Raw genomic sequence first — 26,323 nt, forward strand, 5'->3', positions numbered from 1 at the left:
CGTCGCTCTGCCTCGACCAGAGCCAGTCTAGCGCCTGGAGCAGAGGCCAAGGAGCCATCCCCAGCGCCTGGGCCATCTTTGCTCCAATGGAGCCTTGGCTGCGGGAGGGGAAGAGAGAGACAGAGAGGAAGGGGGGGGTGGAGAAGCAAATGGGCGCTTCTCCTATGTGCCCTGCCGGGAATCGAAACCGGGTCCCCCACATGCCAGGCCGACGCTCTACCGCTGAGCCAACCGGCCAGGGCCTTTCTATCATTTTTAAGCTCGCCTTGCAGAGGACCATCAATTATTTTTAATTTTACGTCCGTTCTTTCACAAACTTTTTTTTTTTTCTTTTTTCTTTTTTCTTTTTCATTTTTCTGAAGCTGGAAACAGGGAGAGACAGTCAGACAGACTCCCGCATGCGCCCAACCGGGATCCACCCGGCACGCCCACCAGGGGCTACGCTCTGCCCACCAGGGGGCGATGCTCTGCCCATCCTGGGCGTCGCCATGTTGCGACCAGAGCCACTCTAGCGCCTGAGGCAGAGGCCACAGAGCCATCCCCAGCGCCCGGGCCATCTTTGCTCCAATGGAGCCTTGGCTGCGGGAGGGGAAGAGAGAGACAGAGAGGAAAGCGCGGCAGAGTTGTGGAGAAGCAAATGGGCGCTTCTCCTGTGTGCCCTGGCCGGGAATCGAACCCGGGTCCTCCGCACGCTAGGCCGACGCTCTACCGCTGAGCCAACTGGCCAGGGCTGTTCTTTCACAAACTTTTGAACAGGCAACATAAAGTTGAAATGCAGGCTCAGGTAAAAAAATGCCAACACGCTTAAGCGTTTGGCCCTGAGACTTATTGATGTTCATAGCAAAGGCAAGTTTTACAGGAAATTGTCTACGTCTCAATTGAAACGGCAACCCTGTTTGAGATGGAGCCAAATCAATTCTTGGAATGACATGTATTTCACCTTTAGAGGAGCCAGTCGAAGACTTAGCTATTATGACATTATTTTTCAATTATGAAACCTCTAGTCTTGTACCATTGCAAAGACCCCTTCTGGTGTTAAGATTTCTTAACAGCATAATAATTGCTCCAACCTTTAACCTCAATTTGTGAGGTGGCATGCCAGAAGGCGGGACTATTTGAATGCTGTGGCAACTTCACCCCATTGGCTAGTACAGTTACGCAAGCAACCAATAAGCTATCGGCGACAAACAGACACTTAAGCCGCATATAATAAAGATATGCACTTCTATGTTCATTGCAGCATTATTTACAATAACCAAGATTTGGAAGCAACCCAAGTGTCCATCAGCAGATGAGTGGGTAAAAAAAGCTTTGGTACATTACACAATGGAATACTACTCAGCAGTTTAAAAAAAAAAAGGGAAGGAAATCTTACCCATTGCAGAAAGATGGATAGTCCTGGAGAGTATTATGCTGCATGAATTAAGCCAGTGAGAGAAAAACAAGCACCATATGATTTTACTCACGTGGAATCTAATGAACAAAATAAAGTAGCATACAAAATAGAAACAGATCATAAATACAGAGAACAGACTGACAGCTGTCAGAGGGGATAGGGGTAGTGGGGCTGGTGGAAAAGGTGAAGGGATTAAGCAAAACCCAAAAAACAAAAAACCTCATAGACAACAGTGTGGTGATTACCAGAAGGAAAATGGGGTGGAAGGAGTAAGAGGGTAAAGCGGGTATAAATGGTGATGGAAGAGACTTGACTTGGAGTGGTGAACACACATTGCAATACATAGATGATATAGAATTGTACTCCAAAGCCTATATAATTTTCTTAACCAATGTCACCCCAATAAATTCAATTTTAAAAAATTCTTTCATTTTTGTCTTATTTTAGCCAAACAAATTTGTGTGTTCACTGATGCTCCAAGTACATGACACTACATTTGGATATGCCTCAGAATGCTTTTTAAATTCCTGGGTGTTCTCTGTGCTTCAGTACAATGCTCTAACCAACCAAGCTTTCCGGCTAGGGCGAATTCCTGGATATTCTGTACTTTATTTTTCTATGACCTTCTGTAGTTCTTGTATACATTGCATCTTGATTTCCTGAAATCATCTGCAGATCAAGTTCAGTGACAGTGTCATCTGACGTTCAAACTGACATTTCTTGGAGGCACTGTGATGTCTGAGATCTGTTTCAGTTTTGCTCCTTAAAGGAGGTACTTGGTTCTGCTGTTTCTGCCGTTTCACAGCTGCAGGGGCAGTGTCGTCCTGGCTTCTGCAAAGGGACAGGCTGGCGGTACTCGAAGGCAGTGTAGGGTGAGGACCAGGTCACCCTCGGTGATGGTGCAGGGCAGGCTTTCCACGGGTTAGAAGTCTTGAGGGGATCCAGACTTCCACTCTTCCTTTTTCAAATATGAGTGTTTTACATAAGCTTAGTTTTCTTAAATTGTTATCTTTAAAGACAAATGTACACAATAATATCAGATGTAACATTAAATTTACTGCCATTGCACATTCTGTCTGAAAGGAAGAAAAACCTTTTGAATATTCTCAATCTGGGGCTTCATGGGATCTTGATTACAAATCTTTTCGTTTTGTTTAATTTTTGCTGTGATTGTATATTTTTGTGATGATATATTTTTTTAAGAAGTAAAACAGGCACCTCTTTATTCATTTGATTTACGATTTTAATACTAACTCCATTTCAGTTTGCATTTGAATTTAAAATTCTTTTGGGTTCCAAGTGATTATGTGCCCTAAGGGGTCCATATTGGCCTATAACATGAAGAGTGACCATGTGTGCTCCTGCTGGCCTGGCATGTCCGGAGTAAGATGAAAGGTGCCCAGTGGCACTCATTCTGGGTTGGTTTGTGAGTTATACAGTCAGAGCTCTTAGGTGGTGGGAATCTGTAATTAACAGATTTTTCACTGAGTAAGACTTTAACTGTTTAGTTAATAATTGAGATTTTTGATTTACAGTTGTGAAAACCACATACAGTAGAGTTATGTGCTACTTTTGATTAACAAGAAAAGAGCAGAGGTAGGCTCAACACAGTAAGTGATGTTTCTGTGCCTGGCAAGGCCAGATAATGCACGGTTCAGTGTAGGTGTGAGGGTTTCACTGTAGTTTAGTGTTCCTGTTTGAAGATATGGGCATTATGACTAGATCTGTGGACGAGCTGCTTTCAAAATATGACTGAGTCATTTCCAGTGTTACTGGTTTTCAGCACAGTTTGATCATGAGTGTCTGCTGAAAATAGAATTTGCTCCATCAGCACTAACCTAAAAAGTATAATATCAGATATTATTATTTTTGTTACCAATTGAAATAGACAGCCATAAGTGCAATTTTCAGTAATGCTGCCTTCCAACTTTATTGTGAATAGCAGGACAGTTTATGTAGTAATCGAGTAACATTTGGCTAAAATCTCTTCACTGTCACAGATTTGATTAAGTATGAAGTCTGATTGAAATGAAGCCTTGAGGAGGTGTTTCACATTGTTTTATGGAACCTGTTTTGTGCAAACAGGCATTTTCTTATTTTCTTTTTTCTTTTTGTTAGCGAGAGAGAGAGGGACAAATAGATACAAGGCAGACAAGAAGGGAAAGAGATGAGGCCTGACCTGTGGTGGCGCAGTGGATAAAACGTCGACCTCAAAATGCTGAGGTCGCCGGTTTGAAACCCTGGGCTTGCCTGGTCAAGGCACATATGGGAGTTGATGCTTCCAGCTCCTCCCCCCTTCTCTCTCTCTCTGTCTCTCTCTCTCCCTCTCTCTGTCCTCTCTAAAAATGAATAAATAAATTAAAAAAAAAAAAGAAGGGAAAGAGATGAGAAGCATCAATTCTTTGTTGCAGCACCTTAGTTGTTCATTGATTTGCTTTTTTGTATGTGCCTTGTTTGGGGGGCATGGCTACAGCCAAGCCAGTGACCCCTTGCTCAAGCCAGTGACCTTGGGCTCAAGCCAGTGACCTCGGGGTTTCGAACCTGGGTCCTCTGTGTCCCAGACCAATGCTCTATCCACTGCGCCACCACCTGGTGAGGCTAAAACAGGCATTGTCTATGTTAGAATAATGGAAGTAAAAATATAGACTAGGGTCCCTGGCCAGGTAATTCGGTTGGAGCATTATCCTGGTACACCAAGGTTATAGATTCAGTCCTCAGTCAGGGCACATACAAGAGTCAACCAATGATGCATAAGTAAGTGGAATAAAAAATTGTTATTTCTCTCTCCCTCTCTTCCTTTCTCCCTTTCTGCCTCTCAAACACACACACACACACACACACATACATACATATTTACATACACCTATACATGGACTTGGCCCTGGACCTAGATCTTTCTTCTAACTAATCCAAGTTGGTGATTTACTTCAATAAAATAACAAAATCTGGCCAAAACAAATTATACCTAATTTTGAAACTTTATTGCTTTGTAGTTGCGATTATATTGTTTTATAAGAGCTATAAATACAATGTTTTATGTCTATTCATAAAACAATTTAGATCATTATAGGGAGGAATCTGATTTTTCCTTTTTTTAAAATCAGTTGCTCAAGTTTTAGAAATACTGGGTTTGCTTGGCCTGTGGTGGCACAGTGGACAGAGTGTCAACCTGGAATGCTGAGATCACCAGTTCAAAACCCTAGGCTTGCCCAGTCAAGGCACATGAGACAAGCGAGCAATGAACAACTAAAGTAAAGCAGCTATGAATTGATACTTGCTCCTAGCCTCTTCTCTATAAAATCAGTAGAAATACTAGGTTTTACGAAGTCTCTTTGTTTTGTACTCTGCTGCTTTATTCCCTCCCTATATTTTTGTATCCTTTTTATGAATTTTAATTGTTGAATGTTATGAACTGTCATTACACCTATGGTTTTTATCCACTTGATTTATTATGTGACCAAAAAATAAAGAGAAAGTTATAGTAATTCAGTGCTGCAGCTACTGGACTTTGGGACTCCCAGATGCTAAAAACCCGTCACCCTGCAGAGTCAGGCTGGTGTGCAAAGGTGGCCTTTGTGACGGGGCCCTCTGGGCAGAGCAGCAAGCATGTCCTTCCAAACATGTGCATTCATAATCCTTCACATTTTGTGTTAAACTGAATTTTTTTAAAGTTGATTACAATAACTTTGATTTGAGAATTAAAAAATATTAATGTAAAATGTCTATTCTGTTATTACACAGTTCACTTTATGTTTATTTTTGAAAAATAGCTTATTTTGTGAAGCTGGGTTCTGTATGTAGAATGTAAAATATTTCTAATGGATATATAATATCCATTATATTGACATTATATATCCACTATATACTCAATTATATTGACTAATTTTAGCATTTTTATGAAAGTAGAATTAATTTTGTTGCGACTTTTGTATTTTTAAATATTTATTTTATTGATTTTAGAAAGAGGGAGAGAGAAAAAGAGAAACATCAATTTATTGTTCCACTTATTTATGTATTTATTGGTTGATTCTTGTATGTGCCTTCATTGGGGTCAAACCTGCAACCTTGGCTTATCGGGAAGATGCTCTAACCAACTGAGCTACCTGGCCAGGGCTGGAGCTTTCTTGTTTTTAATGTTCAGATAGGATTAATGTTACCATAAAGAGGAAGGATTAAGATCATATATATTAAAATTTTCATTGTTTTACATGTGTTGTAATTTTCTGATTGGGTGGTTAGATGTGATGGGGTATAAATTGATGGTTCACATCTTATTTCCTTTTTTTTTTTTTTTTTTTTTGCATTTTTCTGAAGCTGGAAACAGGGAGAGACAGTCAGACAGACTCCCGCATGCGCCCGACCGGGATCCACCCGGCACGCCCACCAGGGGCGACGCTCTGCCCACCAGGGGGCGATGCTCTGCCCATCCTGGGCGTCGCCATGTTGCAACCCTCCTGGGTGTCGCCATGTTGCGACCAGAGCCACTCTAGCGCCTGGGGCAGAGGCCACAGAGCCATCCCCAGCGCCTGGGCCATCTTTGCTCCAATGGAGCCTTGGCTGCGGGAGGGGAAGAGAGAGACAGAGAGGAAGGCGCGGCGGAGGGGTGGAGAAGCAAATGGGCGCTTCTCCTATGTGCCCTGGCCGGGAATCGAACCCGGGTCCTCCGCACGCTAGGCCGACGCTCTACCGCTGAGCCAACCGGCCAGGGCCCACATCTTATTTCTTTAGTGTAGTTATTACCAGCTTGTTTGTAATCCTACAGATTTATTTTTTTGTGGAATATTTTCACTTCATTACAATTTTCTGAAAATCTGATATGGCATGTTTTTTCTATTATAAGTCATTTTATGGCCCCTGTTAATATGGGGAATTTCCTAAGTTCATAAGAGGTGTTTTTTTCTTCCCTTAATGGGTTTATTTGAGCCAGACTGATGACATACCGTGAGAAACAAGATCTCAGATGCTCCTAAGAGTTTTGAATAATTTTTCTGGTCCTTTATAATCTTTTTAATTTTTGACCATTCTTAGAAACTTCTATTTCTCAAAGTACCTTTCACATATGTGGAAATGATTTATATGGATTAGCAATTGAGAACATTTTTTCTTTTTCATTTTAATGTGAATTACCTATATGTGTTTAATTCCTTGAAGGATATCTACTTAAGAAAAAAGACATATTATCTTGAGTATCTAAGAGCATGGTTGTGAACAAGTTTGTGTGACTGAAATGTTCTGGCTGCTTTTCAGTGACGTGGAGCCAGCTGCACCTGCGGAGGAGCCCCCAGCAACAGAGGGGCCCCCAGACCTTCTGGACGAGGAGTCTCCAGCCAAGTAGGTGTTTCATTTTCCCATTGGCTTGGTGGTCTTTTTCTCACTGGTTTCTAAGAGCTCTTCACAGGACAGGAAGTTCAGCCTTTTTTCATATCAGAGAGTTGATCTATTTAATATATTGAATAATTGAACTAATTAATAATTCAAATCTAATGAATGATTAGTAATGATAATCGGTTAAATTCAAATTTTCTATCCTGTGCTCACAACCTCTTTTCCATCAGCAGTCTGTATTGTGACTAGTCTTGACCCCCTTCTCTTGTCCCTTTATTCTCTTCTCCCTTTTTTCTTCATGGAGTTAATTAAGGTCCCTGGTCCATCTCTAGCACTCTTGCCAAGTCTTTGAATTCCTTTGTCCCTTGGATTTTTGTTGTACCTTGCTAGCAGGATCTGCCTCTTGGATGACAGCTAGCCACCTGCCTCCTCTCTGCCTGCACCCACAGGCTGAGCACTGCCTCCCAGTGGGGCTGATGGGACCCCCCCTATAGTGCTTCTTTGTCAGCAGCATTCTGAAATGAGCCCTCAACACCCCCCCCCCAGAAATCCCCATTTCTTGGGTTCACTCTTACTCCTCTTCACTGCAATGACTGATTTAATAATCCTTCTTGTCTCCTCAAATCCCTGACATTTGTCTTTCATTTTCTATTAGATACAGCTTTACCCACATATCACAAAGGAATTAGGAGCCATCAGATGAGAGCTTCATCACCTTCCCACTCCCAACTCCCAAAGGTGCAAACCTGTCCACACCTGCAAAGGCAGGCACCGTCTCTCCTCCCAGCACTCCAGACTTCAGAGCCTGCTTCCTGCTGACTTCACAGAAACCTCACACTGTCACTCAGCTCCTCCCTTTCAGGTGTACTCCGTCCTCTCTGCTCTGGTCTTCCAGTCAGCATTCTGAGCATGCTCAGTTTCTCCTATTTGAACTCTCCTCCCGCCTGACATTCCCAGTCAGATACCTTTCTCAGGGTGTGTGCTCTTTCTTTTCTTCCTTCTGTCTTAACCCTCACGTCACTCCATTTCTGACTCTGTCCTCGTTGCCCTTCTGAAACAGTCTCCAGGCCTACTGGATGTTTTGGTCTGTGTCTCCTTGACCTCTCAGAGCATCTGACTTTTTTGATCTTAAGTGCACCCTACCACTGGTGTCTGTAATTCCTGTGCTCTGGCTTTCCCTCTGCCTTTCAGCTCCTTTGCAGATTCATCCCTGTCTCGGATCATTTAAAATATTGAGGTCTTCAGGGCTCTGCCTTAGGCCTCCTTTTCTTTGTCTAGCGTCTCTTTATAGGAACTCCTGCACTGTGCAGCTTGAATCGCCATTTATACACTGACTCCAGAATATATGCCTCAGGCTCCAAACCTCAGCACAGACTCCAGGCCTGTGTATGCACCTTCCTGCTGGACACCTCCTCTTAGACATCCCAAATGCTGCTCCTGTGCTGTGTGTCCAGGTCCACACACCTCCGGCCCTCATTGGATCTTCCATTTTGTGGAACAGCATTGCCATCCAACCAGTTGCATAAACCAAAACCTAGGAGTTCATCTGAGACTTGCTTCTTATTGATCCCTCTCCCCTCCAAAATCCAGTCTGTTGCTCTGCTCTGATGATTGGTACCTTCTAATATCCACTGCCTTCACTCACCATCATAGTCTCAGCTATCATCATCTGACCTGTCATCATAACTCCTAACAGGGCTCCCTGCACACGTCACCTTTTAGCAGCCCATTGCCACACCAAAGTGGCTTTCACACTGACAATCCAACTGTCATGCCCTCATACCTTGCTTAAGACCCCAATGGCTTCGTGGCCGTTTTCTGTTCCTTGTCCTGACCTGTGGTCCTGTGTGGTCTGGCCCCGCCCCTGCAGAGTTCCTGTGCTTTCTCTGGGTTCACCAGGTGGCCCTTGCTTTATGTTTCCAAATACCTTTCTCCTGCCCCTACCCCCACACTTTCCATTGAGCTCTTATAAGTACTTTCCTGTTTTTCTTTTCTGTGCCTCTCTTCCAAAACCCCTTCTACCCTTCATCTATTTAACTTTGATTCCTCCTTGAACTGCCAAGAAGCGGAGTGTCTTTTGTTTTAAGCATATGGACTCCAAGCCAATATGCTAGCTCTGCCACTTACTAGATTGGACAAGTTATTAATTTATCTGTCTCATTTTTTTATCTGTACAGTGGGAATAATAATAGGATTTACATTAGAGGGTTGTTATGAGGGTCGGTGTGTGTGATTGTCATGTAGAGTAGGACATGACACATAGTTAGCAATGTACAAATATCTGCTATTATTATTGTTACTTATTGCAAGAGTAAAATGCTACAATGATTGGTGATTTTGAAAGCTGTTAATTTACCATTCAAAACAACTAAGAAATGCCTTTAAGGAAACAGATTAGCAGTCAATATGCATATTTAGACACTGAGTTAACTAAGGAAATAGTTTTAACAGTGTATTATGAATGTTGAGAAAGTGAGTAAGTAGATACTTTTAGGAAAAATTATCTTTTTTTGAGCCAATAAACCAGGGGTCAGGAACCTATGGCTCACAAACCAGATGTGGCTCTTTTGATGCGTGCATCTGGCTCACAGACAAATCTTTAATAAAACAATGTTCAAAATATAAAACATTCTCGGCCCTGGCTGGTTTGCTCAGTGGTAGAGCGTCAGCCTGGTGTGCAGGAGTCCCGGATTCGATTCCCAGCCAGGGCACACAGGAGAAGTGCCCATCTGCTTCTCCACCCCTCCCCCTCTCCTTCCTCTCTGTCTCTCTCTTCTCCTTCCACAGCCGAGGCTCCATTGGAGCAAAGTTGGCCCGGGTGCTGAGGATGGCTCTGTGGCCTCTGCCTCAGGCGCTAGAATGGCTCTGGTCACAACAGAGCAAAGCCCCAGCTGGGCAGAGCATCGCCCCCTGGTGAGCATGCCAGGTGGATCCCGGTCGGGCACATGCAGGAGTCTCTGACTGCCTCCCCGTTTCCAACTTTAGAAAAATACAAAAAAAATAATAATAATAATATTTAAAACATTCTCATGTATTATAATCCATTCATTTCCTACTTCTTATGTTCAGGGTTGCGGGTGGCTGGAGCCAGTCACAGCTGTCCACTGGGACACCACCAAATTTTTATTGGGAAATGTGTAACGTACACTGGTCGTTTATGGCTCTCACGGAATTACATTTTAAAATTTGTTGCATTCATGGCTCTCTCAGCCAAAAAGGTTCCTGACCCTTGCAATAAACCATTTCTACAAATTCAGGTAATGTAAAACAGAATAAGAGAGAGTTAAATTATAGCATTATTCTAATCTATAAAATTAATCAAAGTACTCTAGCATTGATAATATTAGACAAAACAATTCAGTTAATCAGATACTCTGAAAGACAAGATAATGACTTGGTGGCCATTGCATTGTCTGCAGCACCTTAGCAGAGCCAGCTGGCCACAGACTTTCCTCTCTTTCCCGCTGACGGTAGTGGACAAACATCTGGTTAGAACACAGGAGTGCACTGTGGAGCAGCTGCATGGGCAGTCCAGTGCAGGCTGTGCTGAGACACTCGTGTTTCTACGCTGACTTGTCAAATGTTACAATTTATGCTAAAATTTCTGATTGTCTACTTGTAATTTTTTGGTAGTTTCAAGATTAGGCTTGTGAGAAATATATCAAATATGGTGATGCTCTCTGATTTTGGCTTTCTCTGAATATTAATCTGACCCTCAAGCTTTTTTTTTTTTTTTTTTTTTTTTTTTTATAATTTTTATTTTTATTTATTTATTCATTTTAGGGGGGGGGAGAGAGAGAGAGAAGGGGGAGGAGCAGGAAGCATCAACTCCCATATGTGCCTTGACCAGGCAAGCCAGGGTTTTGAACCGGCAACCTCAGTGTTTCCAGGTTGACGCCTTATCCACTGCGCCACCACAGGTCAGGCTGACCCTCAAGCTTTTGACATTCAGCCACGATGTATAGTATTTTCAGTACACCTCTTGGTATCAGCTGTATAATTTTAGGTTTTTTTCTTTTTTATTCAGTGAGAGGAAGGGAGGCAGAGACAGACTCCCGCATGTGCCCCGACCGGGATCTACCTGGCAAACCCACTAGGGGGCAATGCTCTGTCCATGTGGAGCCTTGCTCCATTGCTCAGCAACTCAGCTCTTCTTAGCACCTAAGGTGGAAGCCATGGAGCCATCCTCAGCACCCAGGGCCAGCTTGCTTCAATCCAGCCATGGCCACAGGAGGGGAGGAGAGAGAGAGAGAGAGAGAGAGAGAGAGAGAGAGAGAGAGAGAGAGAGAGAGAGAGAGGGGGGAGGAGGGGAGAAGCAAATGGGCACTTTTCCTGTGTGCCCTGACCAGGAATTGAACCTGGGACATCCACACGCTGGGCTGATGCTCCACCACTGAACCAACCAGCCATTGCCTAATTTTAGGTTTTATACATAGGTCTCTGATGCATTTTTATAAAGTTAATATGTATTTATTTGATCCCTTTTGAGTTGATATTTGTATATGGCTTGAGGTATGACTAGAAGTTTCTTTCTTTGCATATACAGTCATTCCACCACACTGAGCGCCATTGTTGAAAATCAGTTGCCCATATATGTGTGGGCATATTTCTGTACTTTCTGTTTTATTCGTCTGTCTGTATTACAATATCACACTATCTTAATTACCCTTAAGTCACTTTTTTTTTTTTTTGTACTTTTCTGAAGCTGGAAACGGGGAGAGACAGACAGACTCCCGCATGCGCCCGACCGGGATCCACCCGGCACACCCACCAGGGGCGATGCTCTGCCCCTCCGGGGTGTTGCTCTATTGCGACCAGAGCCACTCTAGCGCCTGGGGCAGAGGCCAAGGAGCCATCCCCAGCACCCGGGCCATCTTTGCTCCAATGGAGCCTTGGCTGCGGGAGGGGAAGAGAGAGACAGAGAGGAAGAAGGGGGTGGGGGTGGAGAAGCAAATGGGCGCTTCTCCTATGTGCCCTGGCCGGGAATCGAACCCGGGTCCCCCACACGCTAGGCCGACACTCTACCGCTGAGCCAACCGGCCAGGGCCAAGTCACTTTTAATCTATGTGTTTTTATCCCTTGCACTTTATTTGTTGAAGAAACTATGTCATATGTCCAAAGAGTTTCCCAGAGTCAGAATTTTATTGATGGCATCCCAGTGGGCAGTTGTGTGCTGGTAAATACTGAACATCTGCTTCTCTGGGGTGAAAAGCCCATACTTATTGCACTTGCTGGTTTGTTTGTTTATTATTTTATTTTATTTTTTTTTTTAACTTTTTTTTTTTTAATTTTTTATTTATTTATTTTTATTTATTCATTTTAGAGAGGAGAGGGAGAGACAGACAAAGAGAAAGAGACAGAGAGAGAGAAGGGGGGGGAGGAGCTGGAAGCATCAACTCCCATATGTGCCTTGACCAGGCAAGCCCAGGGTTTTGAACCAGCGACCTCAGCATTTCCAGGTCGACGCTTTATCCACTGCGCCACCACAGGTCAGGCGTTTATTATTTTAAGTGAGAGGAGGGGAGATAGACTCCCACATGTGCCCTGACTAAGATCCACCTGGCAACCCACATCTGGGGCTGATGCTTAAATCAACTGAGCTATCCTTAGCACCTGAGGCCAAGCACTGGATCAACTGAGCTACTGGCTGCAAGGGTAGAAGAGAAGCAGTTGGTTGCTTCTCATGTGTGCCCTAACTGGGGATCGAACGTGGGATATCCTCATACTGGGCTGATGCTTTATCCACTGAGTCAGCCAGCCAGGGCCACCATGGCTGATTTAAAGCCACCAATGTGACATCACCGAAGTCAGAGTTGGGAAAAGATGTGCATTAGTACACCATTATGTAATATTCCTACTATAAACATACAATAGGCATAAATAACCCCAAGAGCACAGATAAAGGTAAAAAGTAGTAAAATAATTAGGAAATAGTGAGTTGTATTTTTTAAATTTTTAAAAATATATAGTTATTATATCCTGGCCAGGTTGATTAGAGCTTTGTCCCAAAGCACAGAGGTTGCTGGTTCGATACTTGGTCAGGGCACCATACAGGAACAGATTGGTGTTCCTGTCTCATTTTCTCTCTCCCTCTTCCTCTCTCTCTCTACAGTTAATTAAATATATATAGTTAATTATAAGTTTATATAATTTAATTGTTAACAATGATTGTGTTTAACAGCTGACTCACAAAATTCCTAAAAATTTAATAGTTGGCTTTATAACTTGATACAAGCCAGTTTTAGCACAGCATTTCCTTTTTTTTTGTTTTGTTTTGTTTTTTTTGTTGTTATTTTTCTGAAGTTGGAAACGGGGAGGCAGTCAGACAGACTCCTGCATGTGCCCGACTGGGATCCACCTGCCATGCTCACCAAGGGGCGATGCTCTGCCCATCTGGGGCGTCGCTCTGTTGCAACCAGAGCCATTCTAGCGCCTGAGGCAGAGGCCACAGAGCCATCCCCAGCGCTGGGCCAACTTTGCTCCTATGGAGCCTTGGCTGCGGGAGGGGAAGAGAGAGACAGAGAGGAAGGAGAGGGGGAGGGGTGGAGAAGCAGATGGGTGCTTCTCCTGTGTGCCCTGGCCGGGAATCGAACCTGGGACTCCTGCACGCCAGGCTGACGCTCCACCACTGAGCCAACCAGCCAGGGCCAGCACAGCATTTCTTGATGAGTAGTTCAACATGTTTCTCTGTCCCTATATGTTATGTATTCCCTCAAAATTAATAGTGAGACACAGAAGTTTGATCAAATTCAGGTTCAGCATTTTGGAAAAGTTGTTTCATAGGTTATGGAAGGTCCCTGATTATCATTGCCTTTATCCATTGGGGCTGCAAGTTGGTGATAGTCTAATTCTGTTTTTTATTAGCTGGAATGATCAGCAGTAGAACTACTTAATTACACTGAGGTATAAATTAATTAAGGAAATGCAGGATAAATAAAAGGTACTTGTTAAATACAGTGGTACCTTGAGATATGAATTTAATTCGTTCTGTAACCGAGCTTGTAAGTCAGTCAACTCGTATATCAAACTGCCGGTACTGGACCCGTGCACCAACGCGCCAAATAGCGGCAGCTTCCTGAATCACAACTCATATCTTGGAATTTTGCTCGGATCTCGAACAAAAATACGGACCAAGTCGCAGCTCATACCTTAAAAAAAAATTCATATATTGGTCTGTTCGTATCTCAAGGTACCACTGTAAAAGGTTTTGTTAATCCATTTTCTGAATAAGGAGTTCGTTCCCTAGCATCCTTCAGAGCTGCCAAATCATTTTTTTTTTTATTTATTCATTTTAGAAAGGAGAGAGAGAGGGAGAGAGAGAGAGAAACAGAGGGAGAGAAAGGGGAGGAGCAGGAAGCATCAACTCCCATATGTGCCTTGACCAGGCAAGCCCAAGGTTTCGAACCAGTGACCTCAGTATTTCCAGGTCGACGCTTTATCCACTGCGCCACCACAGGTCAGGCCCAAATCATTTTTAAGTGTCATTATGAACTCAAAGATTTAAACCTATTCAGTATGTTTCAGTCCACTCAGTTTTTATTTAGACTGACCCGTATTTTCCCTAGAGATGAGCCTCTACAAGTTGATTCTTGATCCTTCTGGTGCACATTTAGTGATCTTAGATAGCATGCCATAGTTCTTTAATGAACATGGTATTTAGAGACCAAAGCCTGGGAACTAGTGCTGCTAGCACATTGCTACTAGGTTCTTGACTATTTCTGCATATATGTTCATATGTCTCTCTGGGTCAGTACTAACACATTCCATTCTACTCTGCCTTTTCATCAATATATCCAGGCGGTGCACCAGAGCAGTATATATAGATTTCTCATTACCTTTTTTTTTTTTTTTTTTTTTCATTTTTCTGAAGCTGGAAACAGGGAGAGACAGTCAGACAGACTCCCGCATGCGCCCGACCGGGATCCACCCGGCACGCCCACCAGGGGCTACGCTCTGCCCACCAGGGGGCGATGCTCTGCCCATCCTGGGCGTCGCCATGTTGCGACCAGAGCCACTCTAGCGCCTGAGGCAGAGGCCACAGAGCCATCCCCAGCGCCCGGGCCATCTCTGCTCCAATGGAGCCTTGGCTGCGGGAGGGGAAGAGAGAGACAGAGAGGAAAGCGCGGCGGAGGGGTGGAGAAGCAAATGGGCGCTTCTCCTGTGTGCCCTGGCCGGGAATCGAACCCGGTCTCATTACCTTTTAAACTGCTTAATAGTCTGCTGTTTAATGTCTGTCATTTTTACAACCAATTTTTCTCTAGATGAGTTTGGGTTCTTTCCAGTATTTTTTTTTTTTTTTTGAGAGAGACAGAGAGAGGGACAGATAGGGATAGACAGACAGGAAGGGAGAGAGATGAGAAGCATCAGTTCCTTGTTGAGGCATCTTAGTTGTTTGTTGATTGCTTGTTCATTGATTGCTTTCTCATATGTGCCTTGACCAGGGGACTACAGCAAACCAAGTGACCCCTTGCTCAAGCCAGCGACCTTGGGCTCAAGCCAGCGACCTTGGGTTTCAAGCCAGTGACTTTTGAGCTCAAGCTAGCGACCATGGGGTCATGTGTATGATTGCATGCTCAAGCCAGAGACTCCACATTCAAGCTGGTGAGCCCGTGCTCAAGCTGGCGACCTCAGGGTTTCAAACCTGGGTCCTTGGCATCTCAGTTCGATGCTCTTATCCTTTGTGCCACTGCCTGGTCAGGCAGTTCTTTCCAGTATTTTACTATTACAAGCTTTAATGTCTTTTCATATTTTTGTCAATATTTGTTTGCGATATATTTTAATACTAGTATTTTCCAACATTTATTATGAAAAATTTCACACAGCAAAGTTTAAAGAATTTTACAGTAAATACCTATACTCACCAGCTAAAGTGATATAAAATTTATTTATTGTGAAATTACAGAAATAAGTGTACATTTATTGTTTTGATAAATGCATATACTTGTGTTCCTCTGTCCTCTATTATTTTGTGTAACTCTTCTCCAGAAGTAGAATGTTACCATCATCCCAGAAAGTTCCCTCATGCTTCTTCAGAGATCTCCACTGCGTCGATGTCTTTTCTGCCATCAACTTGGTATTTAAAGTTGTTTTACAAATGAGTCTATTTTGTTTCTTCTATGATTAGGTTTTTGTCTTGATTTTGCTTATTTTTCATATCATTTACCTGTAATCTAGAACTTTAAATTACATTAGCTTTTCACTGATGGTATTATAGATTTGATTCCCTTCCTGTTCCCTGCATTAATGATTTTTTGTGCTTTAAACCTTACTGAGATATAATTCCTATACTAGATACTTCATTTAAACTGTACATTTCAATGGGTTTTATTGTATATTATTAATTTTTTTTAAGTGAGAGGAGAGGAGATAGTGAGACAGACTCCTGCATGTTCCCGAACTGGGATCCACCTGGCAGCCCCTGTCTTGCGCCGACTCTCAGACCCCCTCCCCAAGCTATTCTCAGTGTCTGAAGACGTATCAGTCTGTTTTCCAAATGGCCCTTCCATTTCATACTCCCACCAGCAATATATACAGTTCTAGTTTCTCCAAATCCTCACCAACACTTTTTTAAATGTCCTTTTGGGTTTAAACATCCCAGTGAGTATGGAATGGTGTAATTATTGTAGCTTTGATTTTGATTTCCCTGATGGCTAGTGATATTGAGCATCTTTTTTTTTTCTTTTTTTTTACTGGGACAGAGAGAGAGAGAGTCAGAGAGAGGAATAGATAGGGACAGACCGACAGGAACGGAGAGAGATGAGACGCAGTTTTTCGTTGCAACACCTTAGTTGTTTATTGATTGCTTTCTCATATGTGCCTTGACCGTGGGCCTTCAGTAGACCAAGTAACCCCTTGCTCAAGCCAGCGACCTTGAGTCCAAGCTGGTGAGCTATGATCAAATCAGATGAGCCCACGCTCAAGCTGGCAACCTCAGGGTCTCGAACCTGGGTCCTTCCGCATCCCAGTCCGATGGTCTATCCACTGCGCCACCACCTGGTCAGGCATTGAGCATCTTATTGACTATTTATAAGACCTATTTTTGGAAAAATGTCTGTTCAGAGCCTTGCCTATTTTTTAGTTGGATTATTTCTTTCTATTGAGTTGTAAGAGTCCTTTATGTATTCTTAGATGTCAGACCCTGAACAAATATATGATTATCAAATTTTTTCTACCATTTTGTGGGTTATCTTTTTACTTGTCCGATGGTATCCTCTGTGGCACAAAAGTTTTCAGCTTCAATGATGTCCAGTTTATTTGCTTTTCCTTTTATTGCTTCTGTTTTGAGTGTCATATATAAGAAACCATTGCCTAATCCTAAGTCGTGAAGGTTTATACCCATGTTTTTAAGAGTTTTTACTTCTAGCTTTTATATTTATGTTTTGAGGTAGGGGTCCAACTTCATTCTTTTGCATGTGGATATCTAGTTTCCCCAACACCATTTCTTGAAGAGACTATTCCCTTTTATCTTTGCTGTCCTGGTCCAAAAAAAATCAGATAATCATAAATGTGAGGATTTATTTCTGGACTTCATTGAGCTACATGTTTATTTTGTTTTCTTTTCAAAACTTTAGAATTTAAAGATATTTACAAAAGTAGGCATTTGTGACCCATTGTTTTATAATCTGTTCGTGGTTTCCTTTATTTGTTTTATCTCAATAACTTCTCCCATTTTCTTCTCCCATTATCTCATTTTATGTGTAATGCAGTCTGGGAAGGGAGTGCCTGGTGGTCAAGTGCAATGTTAATGTCATTGGAATGGAAATGTTCCTGTTTTTCAAAGGCTGCTTTGAACACAGACTGGAATTATCTTCAGTTGGCAGTGATGGCATAAAATCATGAAAATAAAATAAGGAAGTTTATGGCACAAAGATTTTCATACCTTACTTAGATTTGAGATGCAGTACCATCAAAGTATGTTAAAACTAATGGTTATGACTTTTTCTTTGAGATAGTAGACATTTCCAACCCGTTAAATTATTCTTTTTTTTTTCTTTGTGACAGAGACAGAGAGAGGGACAGATAGGGACAGACAGAAAGAGAGAGAGATGAGAAGCATCAGTTCTTTGTTATGGCTCCTTAGTTGTTCACTGATTGCTTTCTCATATGTGCCTTGACCGGGGGGCTACAGCAGAGTGACCCCTTGCTCAAGCCAGTGACCTTGGGTTCAAGCTGGTGACCTCAGGGTTTCGAACCTGGGTCCTCCACGTCCCATTCTGACGCTCTATCCACTGCGCCACCACCTGGTCAAATTATTCTTTATGATTATATTTTCTAGAGTTCCTGAGTTGGAAGTTGAAGAAGAAACTCAAGTTCAAGAGATGACCCTAGATGAATGGAAAACTCTTCAAGAACAGACCAGACCGAAGCCTGAATTTAACATCCGGAAACCTGAGTCCACTGTCCCTTCCAAAGCAGTGGTGATACACAAGTCCAAGTACAGAGATGATGTAAGCATGAGGTTTTGTATCTAGAGATGATCTTTACTGTTACTATTGGAAACAAAATGGCCTTTCTACTTCCATTCTGAAAATGTAACAGTAGTTGGCATTCTAGTTCCTATCGGATGATCTGTGCCTAATTTTACTGTACCTTTATTGTGAAATAAGTTAATCTTGGCTTGTTGACACTTAAAACAAAGCAGTGATAGTGACAGTGAATTTTCTGCTCACTCCAGAACTGTGCTGAGACTGCAAATACTACATGTTAATTGCACTTCATTTTTGTATGAAAAGAGAGGTACAGAATGTTTCATGAATGATAACTGACTATTCTACATTTCCATGATTAGATGACTTTCACCTCTAATGCTTAGAGCTTTTACTTGGGAAGAGTTGATCAATTGAAACCAGCCAGGGTGCTAAGCCCTGTGACGCCTTTCTTGTGTTACAGTAGCAGCTTTGCTCCCTTAGCATAATTGCTGAAACTCAGACAAGGAGCCCTGGAGAGCCGGGCAGCCTGCCATCAAGGCAGGATAGCTCACAGCGCCTCTTTCTGTGAGGGCCTTACTGCTTGTGGTTATTGTTCAGCTCTTTTTTTTTTTTTTTTTTTTGAGAAATAGTCACGGCATTTTAGTTGTTCATTGATTGCTTCTCATACTTGCTTTGACCAGGGGGCTCCAGCTGAGCCAGTGACCTGTAGATTTGTATATGTTCCCAATTATACTTTGGTTAGTTGTGTTCTTTGAATGAATACTTTCATTACAGGGTCATTTATGATAGAGAATCTCCTCCCACCCTCCTGTTTGGGTCAGTCCAAGCTCTTAGTGGCCTTACTAGTAAGTTTTGAGCTGTTTCACTGCAACCAACTTTTTGTACAAGGTAATTTTTTTTGCAGGTACATCAGTGAGCTGGGTTGGTTCTTTTCCTCTCCACTTTCTTTGTTCTTTTTTGCTCTGGTGAATTGTAAATAAAGCCTTGCCTAGAACAGATGTGCTGCCAGGATGTGAAATGTGCAGCTGACATGTTAGGTAAAAATAGAAGCTGCTCTTCCCTAACCCACACCACATCCATCCTCCCTGGCTGCAGAGAGAGGGCTCCTGGAATGTTTGAAGCAACTGGGCTAGCTGAGTCATCCAGCTCCGTCTCAGTACAGCACACACATCTCTGGTCCTTGTTAATCTATGGCATTGGAGATTTTAGCCAGGAATTTTTCTTAAAGCAACATAGGCCAATCTTGGGGTCACTAGTTTACTTTGTTCTAGGCATCCTAAGAGACAAAAACACTAGATTAATATTTCTTGTTTGTTTGGGGCTTTGTTTGCAAAGGTCAGACCTGAACACTATCCTGCAAACAAAGCTGGGCTCTCAAAGCACTGTGGCCTCTGACGTCACTCACTGGTCCCTCATACTTTGTCTCTCCTTACTGGGGAGGTGAGACTTGTTCCCTGCTGGGTGGGGGCACCCTGTTGTTTTCTAAACCAGAAGGCAGGGGTGTATAATCTTGCCTTTTACTATTTTTGTGTGTGTATCTTTTTTACCAGAGTGCCAGTGCTCAGAATTGTTCTTTCCTTCATCTTTTTAGCTTCAAGTGTCTGTCTACTTAAGGTCTGTGCTATATTTTAATCTGAGACATTCAAGGGAAATGAATGTTAAACATGAACATATAGCCAAAAAGAGGTTGATGTGCTCAGGGAAATGTGTGGGTTGATGTGTGATTTTATTTCCTGGACAAGTTGTAGAAACATTTAACCTTATATCCCTTTGGAGATTCTCAATTAAAATTTTACTTAAAAGTGAGGGTTTTAAAAAATCCATTATTAAGAGTTGAAGACTCCTGACCTGTGGTGGTGCAGTGGATAAATCGTCAGCCTGGAACACTTAGATCGCCGGTTCCAAACCCTGGTCTTGTTCAGTCAAGGCACATACAGGAAGTAACTACGAGTTGATGCTTCCCGCTCCTCCCCCACGCCCTTTCTCTCTCAAAAATCAATAAAAATAAAAAGAATTGAAGCCAAAGCAAAATTGGAGACTTATTTAATATAGTTTTCTTTTTACAATAAATGTACTTTCTCAAAGAATTTTACAAAGCAGTTCTTAAAAAGCAGCTGGCATTTTTTTCTTAAATTTTCCATTGATTTGAGAGAAAAAGAGAAAAGAAGTGGATGACAGAGAGAGAGAGAGAGAAGCATCAACTCACTATTCCACTTAGTTGTGTACTCTTTGGTTGATTCATGGATGTTCCTTGACTAGGGATTGAACCCATAACCTCAAGGCTGTTAGTCATGTCAAATTTTACATCTTAACCTGCTAAACTAATAGAAAAATGTGTCTCACTTGAAGGAATAGTAAGTTCAGAGACACTTGGATGGAGACTGTTACTATGAGAACGTGTGGCTGTGGGATGGGCAGCACCCTGCGCTGGAACCGGAGCAGCTCTGTCCCCTCCACCCCCGCGGCCCAGGGCCTGTTTCACAGCAGGGAGGGCTGCTTTCTGCCACGAGGCCGTCTCAGCGCCCTTGTAGCACATCACCAGGCCTCAGAGTGTGTCCGTGGAAGTAGCACGGTGTGTGCGATGCTATAACTGTGTTTCAGATGGTAAAGGAGGACTATGAGGATGATGCCCATGTTTTCCGGAAAGCAGCCAATGACATCACATCCCAGCTGGAGATTAATTTTGGGAACCTCCCTCGTCCCGGGCGTGGAGCCAGAGGTGGTGCACGGGGAGGCCGGGGAAGGATCAGGAGGGCAGAGAACTATGGCCCCAGAGCAGAAGTAGTGGTGAGTATTTATATCTAAGTCCTGGATGGTTTCCTGAAGAACCTGAGAGACTGAGGATGCCCTGGGCACACAGCCTAATTTTGGAGGGTCATCAGTTTCTGTCATGAATTCCTCTTCTGTCTAGTGTGCGTCTGATGTTGGGGTGGTTGGAACAGTGATGTCAGCCACATGGGCATTTCTGGGGTACAGACCATTAGACCCTGGCCTCCAGGTCTCCGTGGAGCTCCACTGTCTGCCCTAAAGATGCACTCAGAACCTGAGAAAAACTCATCTGCAACAGACAAGCCCCCCCAGGTTTGAGAGCGAATCCAATCCCCTCACAGTGGCCTGATTGTGTGCCCTGTACCCTTATGACGCTCTCAGGGCAGACAGAACCCCGCCGCGCCCTGCTCTCCTCAGACCATCTTCCACACTCCTCAGCCAAGCCGCTGCCTCTGATTCTGCAGACTAGTTGCTCCATAGCCCAGGGCCTTGCCTGCTTACTTAGTCCGCTCCTCCAACCTCGCCTTTCAGGGAAGGCTTCTTTGGTTACATTCCCTCCTAGACCAGTTCATTGTCCTTGAGCAGGAATTTTAGTTTTTCCCTTTTAAGCATGGTGACATTAGTGATTGTGTTCTCAGGGGTATGATTATTGATCATGTTGGTAGACAGCAGCAACCACATCTGCTTTAATTGGTTTCAGTGCTCATTATTGGTTTCCCCAGGGCCTCGTACAGTATAAGCATAGTAGGTGTTCATAGGTGCTTTATGAACAAATATATGAGTACCTATTTAGTGGGAGTCAGCACAAGGCCCTGTGGCCAGTGTGCGCCACCGTGGAGGCCTGTGACAATGGATGGAAGCCGCTCCTTCTCTGTGGCTGGTCTTGAGGAGGTTCCCTTTGCTGCAGTGCCCTTGCTCCCAGGAGCAGCCCCTGCAGGGAGTGCCACAGCTTGTTTACTTAAGCAAGAGCAAACAACAACAGTGTTTTCTGGGTACGTTTGAGGCCAGGTTGAAAAAGAGGTTCAGTTCTGAGAACAGAAAATACACATTCAGTTCTTCCCAATAGCAGAGCTCTGGCCACGGCAGCACTCAGGTGGAGTGTGGTGCCATGTCCCCACACTGCATTCCCAGTGCCTGTCCCTCCCCGCCACCCACCTGCATTCCCAGTGCCTGTCCCTCCCCGCCACCCACCTGTGCTCTTTTGCTCACAGCTGCCATCAGGCCCCGCCCCTTCACCTTCACGGTCAGGTTCCACTGTTTCAGAACCCGTGTTCTCTGCTCATTCACTGAGGCTTAGCCTCTGGGGGAACCTGCTCTCTTCCAGTTAAGCCTTCCCTAACCACAGTGTGTAGTTGGCCCCCAAATTGCATTGCCGCCCTCCCCATGGGCCTCCGTTACTGAAGTTACCTCGCTAACTTCCAGTCTGTTTTCCCCTTCACCTGTGAGCCCCGCAAGAGTGGGAGCTGTCTGTAATGTAATCATCCTTGTATCGCCGCCCAGTGAACAGTCTGTCCTGTTTACAGGGTGAAGGAAGAGCCGATGAAAAGGCTCACTCAGTAAGGGTTTGTTAGAGGGAAGGGGGGAGGCACTGCCAGGCACTTTGCAGCGGGGACAGGATTGAGTCTGAGAGGGGAGAGGTGCCTCAGCGTGGCAGTCACCTCCTGAACCTGCAGCTCCTCTTCCCATTGGGGCCCTGTCTCCCTCAGCGTTGGGGCCACCCCTCCCCTAGGTGACAGCAGGCACCGTGTTTCACACAGTGCTCTGCCCAAGTAGGAATGGGTGAAGTGACATTTGGTTTCAAAACTTCTTTTTCAGACACAAGACGTTGCTCCAAACCCAGATGACCCTGAAGACTTTCCTGCCCTGGCCTGAGAGACACTATCCCCCCTGCAGCTCGGAGCGGCCTGGCACTCCCGTGCAGAGACTCTGTTGCTGTGGGGAAGAGTCAGACTGAGAACAATAGATGTTGCTTTCCCCGTTAGTGTGGCTTCATTGCACTTTCTGGCCTTGGGGTTGGGAGGGAGAGGGAATTTTCCAGATACTCAGATCAGCCAAGCTAGTCTGGCTCTTTCCCAAGGTGGAGAATGGGGGTTATTTTTTTATTTAAGGAATTCCAAATGAAATTTAAAAATAATGTTTAAAATGTGTACATAGAGATTGTAAAATAGAATCTATTGAATCTACTTAGTAAGTTGTATAGATATTGGGAGGCTGTGGTCCTTAATGTTAGAGGAAACCCATAGAACTTGGATCATTCATTTAAAGCAGTCATAGCCTAGTTTTCAGATACCAAGAAATCAAAACACGATTGTATTTACTATTATATATGTTACACTCTCGGGTTTTTTGAGTTCTGGTTTTCATTTAACCAATAATTTTAAACAGCTATTGTGCAGACCCTGATTACCACTCTGTGACAGAGAATTAGGGAAGGTTTTGTTTCTTTACTGTTGATTTAAACTACCTCATGGTTTCTGTGTACATACATACACACCACATGTTTAGTATAAATGTGCATATTTAATGTATGGGTGGCTTTTAGGATGAGTATTAAGTATATGATTTTTAAAATCATGCTATTTAACCCACCAATCAAGTGAAAAGGGGTCCAGGTGAAAAAACATAGCAATGCTGCATTTTTTCTTCCAAAACTAGTGTCAGAACCCAGTACCTGTGAATAAACGCCCTTTGTCCTTTTCCTGGGCAAGACTTGTAAATGACTAATGTTCATTGAACACCTATGTAGTTTTCTGAGTCAGTCCTTGCACCTTCAGGGCCCCATTTCTTCCCTGTGGTGAATGTTTGGGGTAAGGAGCAACCTCTGAGGTTTCATCACTCCCTGAGTGCTGGCGATGTTAGTGCCTGGAGTGGGGCCTGGGGCAGAAGCAGCTGTAGTGGCTGCAGGGAGCTGGGTGACGCTCTCCCCACTTGACTGAGGAAACCGTGGGTAACATCTGCCTGCTGTCACACAGTTAACATGCTTGTTAGAATTTCAGCCTCGGTGCCTGGATCTGTGCTTTCTCCTGCTTTGCTGTTCTAAGATGGCTCTGACTGTGAACGCAGATGTAAATAAAGGTTGGTATCCCCTAACTTTGTGTATAGAAAACTGAATTGTTTTGATCACACCAAAGTCAAGAGAGAATGTGAGAAAAAGACCCAGTGAGAGTCGATTTTGTTGGAAAATCAGAGCTGAACTCCTGACCATGTTGACAGAAAGCTGAGGACCTTCACTGTGGGTGACAGTTTACTTTTGATCTCTTGTCATTATATCCAAGTTCTAGGTATTTTAACCAATTCTTTTATTCCCTCTTCCTGAAATAGATGTAATGAATGAGTAAAGAAGTCTTGTTGAAGGTGAGTGTCAAGTTCAGCCATATAATCAGCTGGTGCAACATGAGGCGCTGTCATTACTCGGCAGATGTGAAGCTGTCACATTAAAGTCATTTTTCCTTGATTTTGAAGATTAGTAAAAGAGATCTCATTAGAGAAAATTACCTTGGTCCTGGCCGGTTGGCTCAGCAGTAGAGCATTGGCCTGGCGTGTGTAAGTCCTGGGTTCAATTCCTGGCCAGGGCATACGGGAGAGGCGCCCATCTGCTTCTCCACCCCTCCCCCTCTGTCTTTCTCTTCCCCTCCTGCAGCCAAGGGTCCATTGGAGCAAAGTTGGCCCAGGTGCTGAGGATGGCTCCATGGCCTCTGCCTCAGGTGCTAGAATGGCTCCGGTTGCAACGGAGCATCGCCCCCTGGTCACCATGCTGGTTGGATCCTGGTCGGGCACATGCAGGAGTCTGTCTTTCTGCCTCTCCACTACTCCCTTCAGAAAAATACAAAAAAAGAAAAAGAAAATTACCCTTGCGTGACCAGGCAGTGGCACAGTGGATACAGCATTGGCCTAGGGCGCTAAGGACCCAAATTGAAAACCCCAAGGTCTCTGCCTTGAGCATGGGGTCGCTGGCTTGAGCAAGGGGTCACTGGCTCAGCTGGAGCCCCCCCCCCCCGTCAAGGCACGTACAAGAAAGCAATCGAACAACTAAGGTGCCGCAACTAGGAGTTGATGCTTCTCCTCTCCCTTCCTGTCTGTCCTCTCTAAAAAAAGAACTAAAGAAAGAGAGAAAGTTCCCCTCAGTGTTGTGGTAACACTTGAAAGGCCCATAGCACTAGATTGAATGGTGGATTTGCAAACACTTCAGTCTTGCCCAACACTGCAGATTGCTATACCCTGGAGCAGTCTTGGGTCCAAGGGTTGAAAACGGGGTTGGGGCCAGAGTAGTTCTGAGCCTGTAGAGGCCTTGACTTTGTTTTCAGAGCTACTCATCACCCTTGTGGGAGGCAGTAGCTGTGGGCAGTCGGTGCCCCAGAAAGACAGCAGAAGCAAAAGGCAGGGGGTGTCCCTGTTTCCTATAGGAAAACCAGAAGAGGCAGGATTATGTCCTTGGACCTAAACACAAGGCAAGGCCTTCCAGAGCCCCCCTGCCAGACTCCTTGGAGGGGCTTGTGTGTAGATGTGCTGTGGAGGCATTTCTGGCCGGTAGCTTTATACTAGGCAAGTTAACCCCACAAGAGAACATAGGACCAGACCTTGGAAAGCAGAGATCAAGCATACCTGGCTCCCTTCTCAGCCAGGAGCTCACCGGCAGACCTCAGGCTGCCAAGGGTGGCAGCTAAAGGTGGAGTGAGGGCATCATGTCCCAGAACCTGCAGCTGGGACAGCTCCATAAATAGGCTGGTGTGACCCCTGACAGCTGTCACCCCTACATATCTGACAAAGTCTGGGAAGAGGCAGGCTTGCTCCAGAAGCTGCTGCCGTCTGGGACCACCTCGGGAATGCTAACATGAACTGGCTGGTTTTAAGGTTTGGCCAGGCTATCTTGAGCCTAATGATGATAATAAGCACTTAACATTTTCATCCCATGCAAGGCAGGCGTCCCCAAGCCAGAGAAACCGTAGAGGCACCCCCTTTCCTATTGCTGGCTGCTGGCTCCTCCATGCCATCACAGTACATCGGCATTTCAGAGGTGAAGGCACTGGTTCTCCTTTGAAATCACACTATATTGTGTTGGCAAGTCCTGTAGAGTGGCTGGGCCAGGGTCTGGAGCTCAGAGCTGGGAAGGGTCAGCCCTTAGGATAAAACGAGGAACTGCCCTCTTTTATTCTGGAAAGAGTCACTGCCACTGTGGCCACCCTGCTCTGCTTCTCATCACCGCATCACTCAGTTGATAAACAGTTTCACTTTGAGAAAAGGTCTCCTTTTCCTTTTGCTGCTGCTGCACTGTCAGCTTCCATGAGGATCACACTGTGTCAACAGCCACCAGGGCCTTGACCGCAGACAGTGGCCACAAGGCAGACCTCTGGGGCAGCTGGCACCACTGCCCCCAATGGGCCAAGTGCATGAGGCTTTGCTTGGC

General features: G+C 44.3%; 2 protein-coding genes across 2 annotated transcripts in view; one reads left to right on the forward strand and one right to left on the reverse strand.

Moving 5' to 3' along the window:
* The window catches only part of HABP4 (hyaluronan binding protein 4), a 41,825-nt gene extending 17,816 nt beyond the window's left edge, over positions 1 to 24,009 (forward strand). Inside the window, exons 5-8 of the mRNA XM_066257410.1 lie at positions 6,644 to 6,727; positions 17,997 to 18,168; positions 20,752 to 20,937; positions 22,735 to 24,009. Of these exons, the coding sequence (XP_066113507.1) occupies positions 6,644 to 6,727; positions 17,997 to 18,168; positions 20,752 to 20,937; positions 22,735 to 22,791 (499 nt within the window). The 3' untranslated portion in view covers positions 22,792 to 24,009. The remainder of the gene's footprint in view (positions 1 to 6,643; positions 6,728 to 17,996; positions 18,169 to 20,751; positions 20,938 to 22,734) is intronic.
* Positions 24,010 to 24,123: 114 nt separating this feature from the next.
* CDC14B (cell division cycle 14B) overlaps positions 24,124 to 26,323 on the reverse strand; it is a 117,643-nt gene continuing 115,443 nt past the window's right edge. The window contains exon 13 of the mRNA XM_066257406.1: positions 24,124 to 24,732. Within this exon, the coding sequence (XP_066113503.1) occupies positions 24,726 to 24,732 (7 nt within the window). The 3' untranslated portion in view covers positions 24,124 to 24,725. The remainder of the gene's footprint in view (positions 24,733 to 26,323) is intronic.

Source organism: Saccopteryx bilineata, chromosome 2 (assembly GCF_036850765.1).
Source record: "Saccopteryx bilineata isolate mSacBil1 chromosome 2, mSacBil1_pri_phased_curated, whole genome shotgun sequence".
NCBI lineage: Eukaryota > Metazoa > Chordata > Mammalia > Chiroptera > Emballonuridae > Saccopteryx > Saccopteryx bilineata.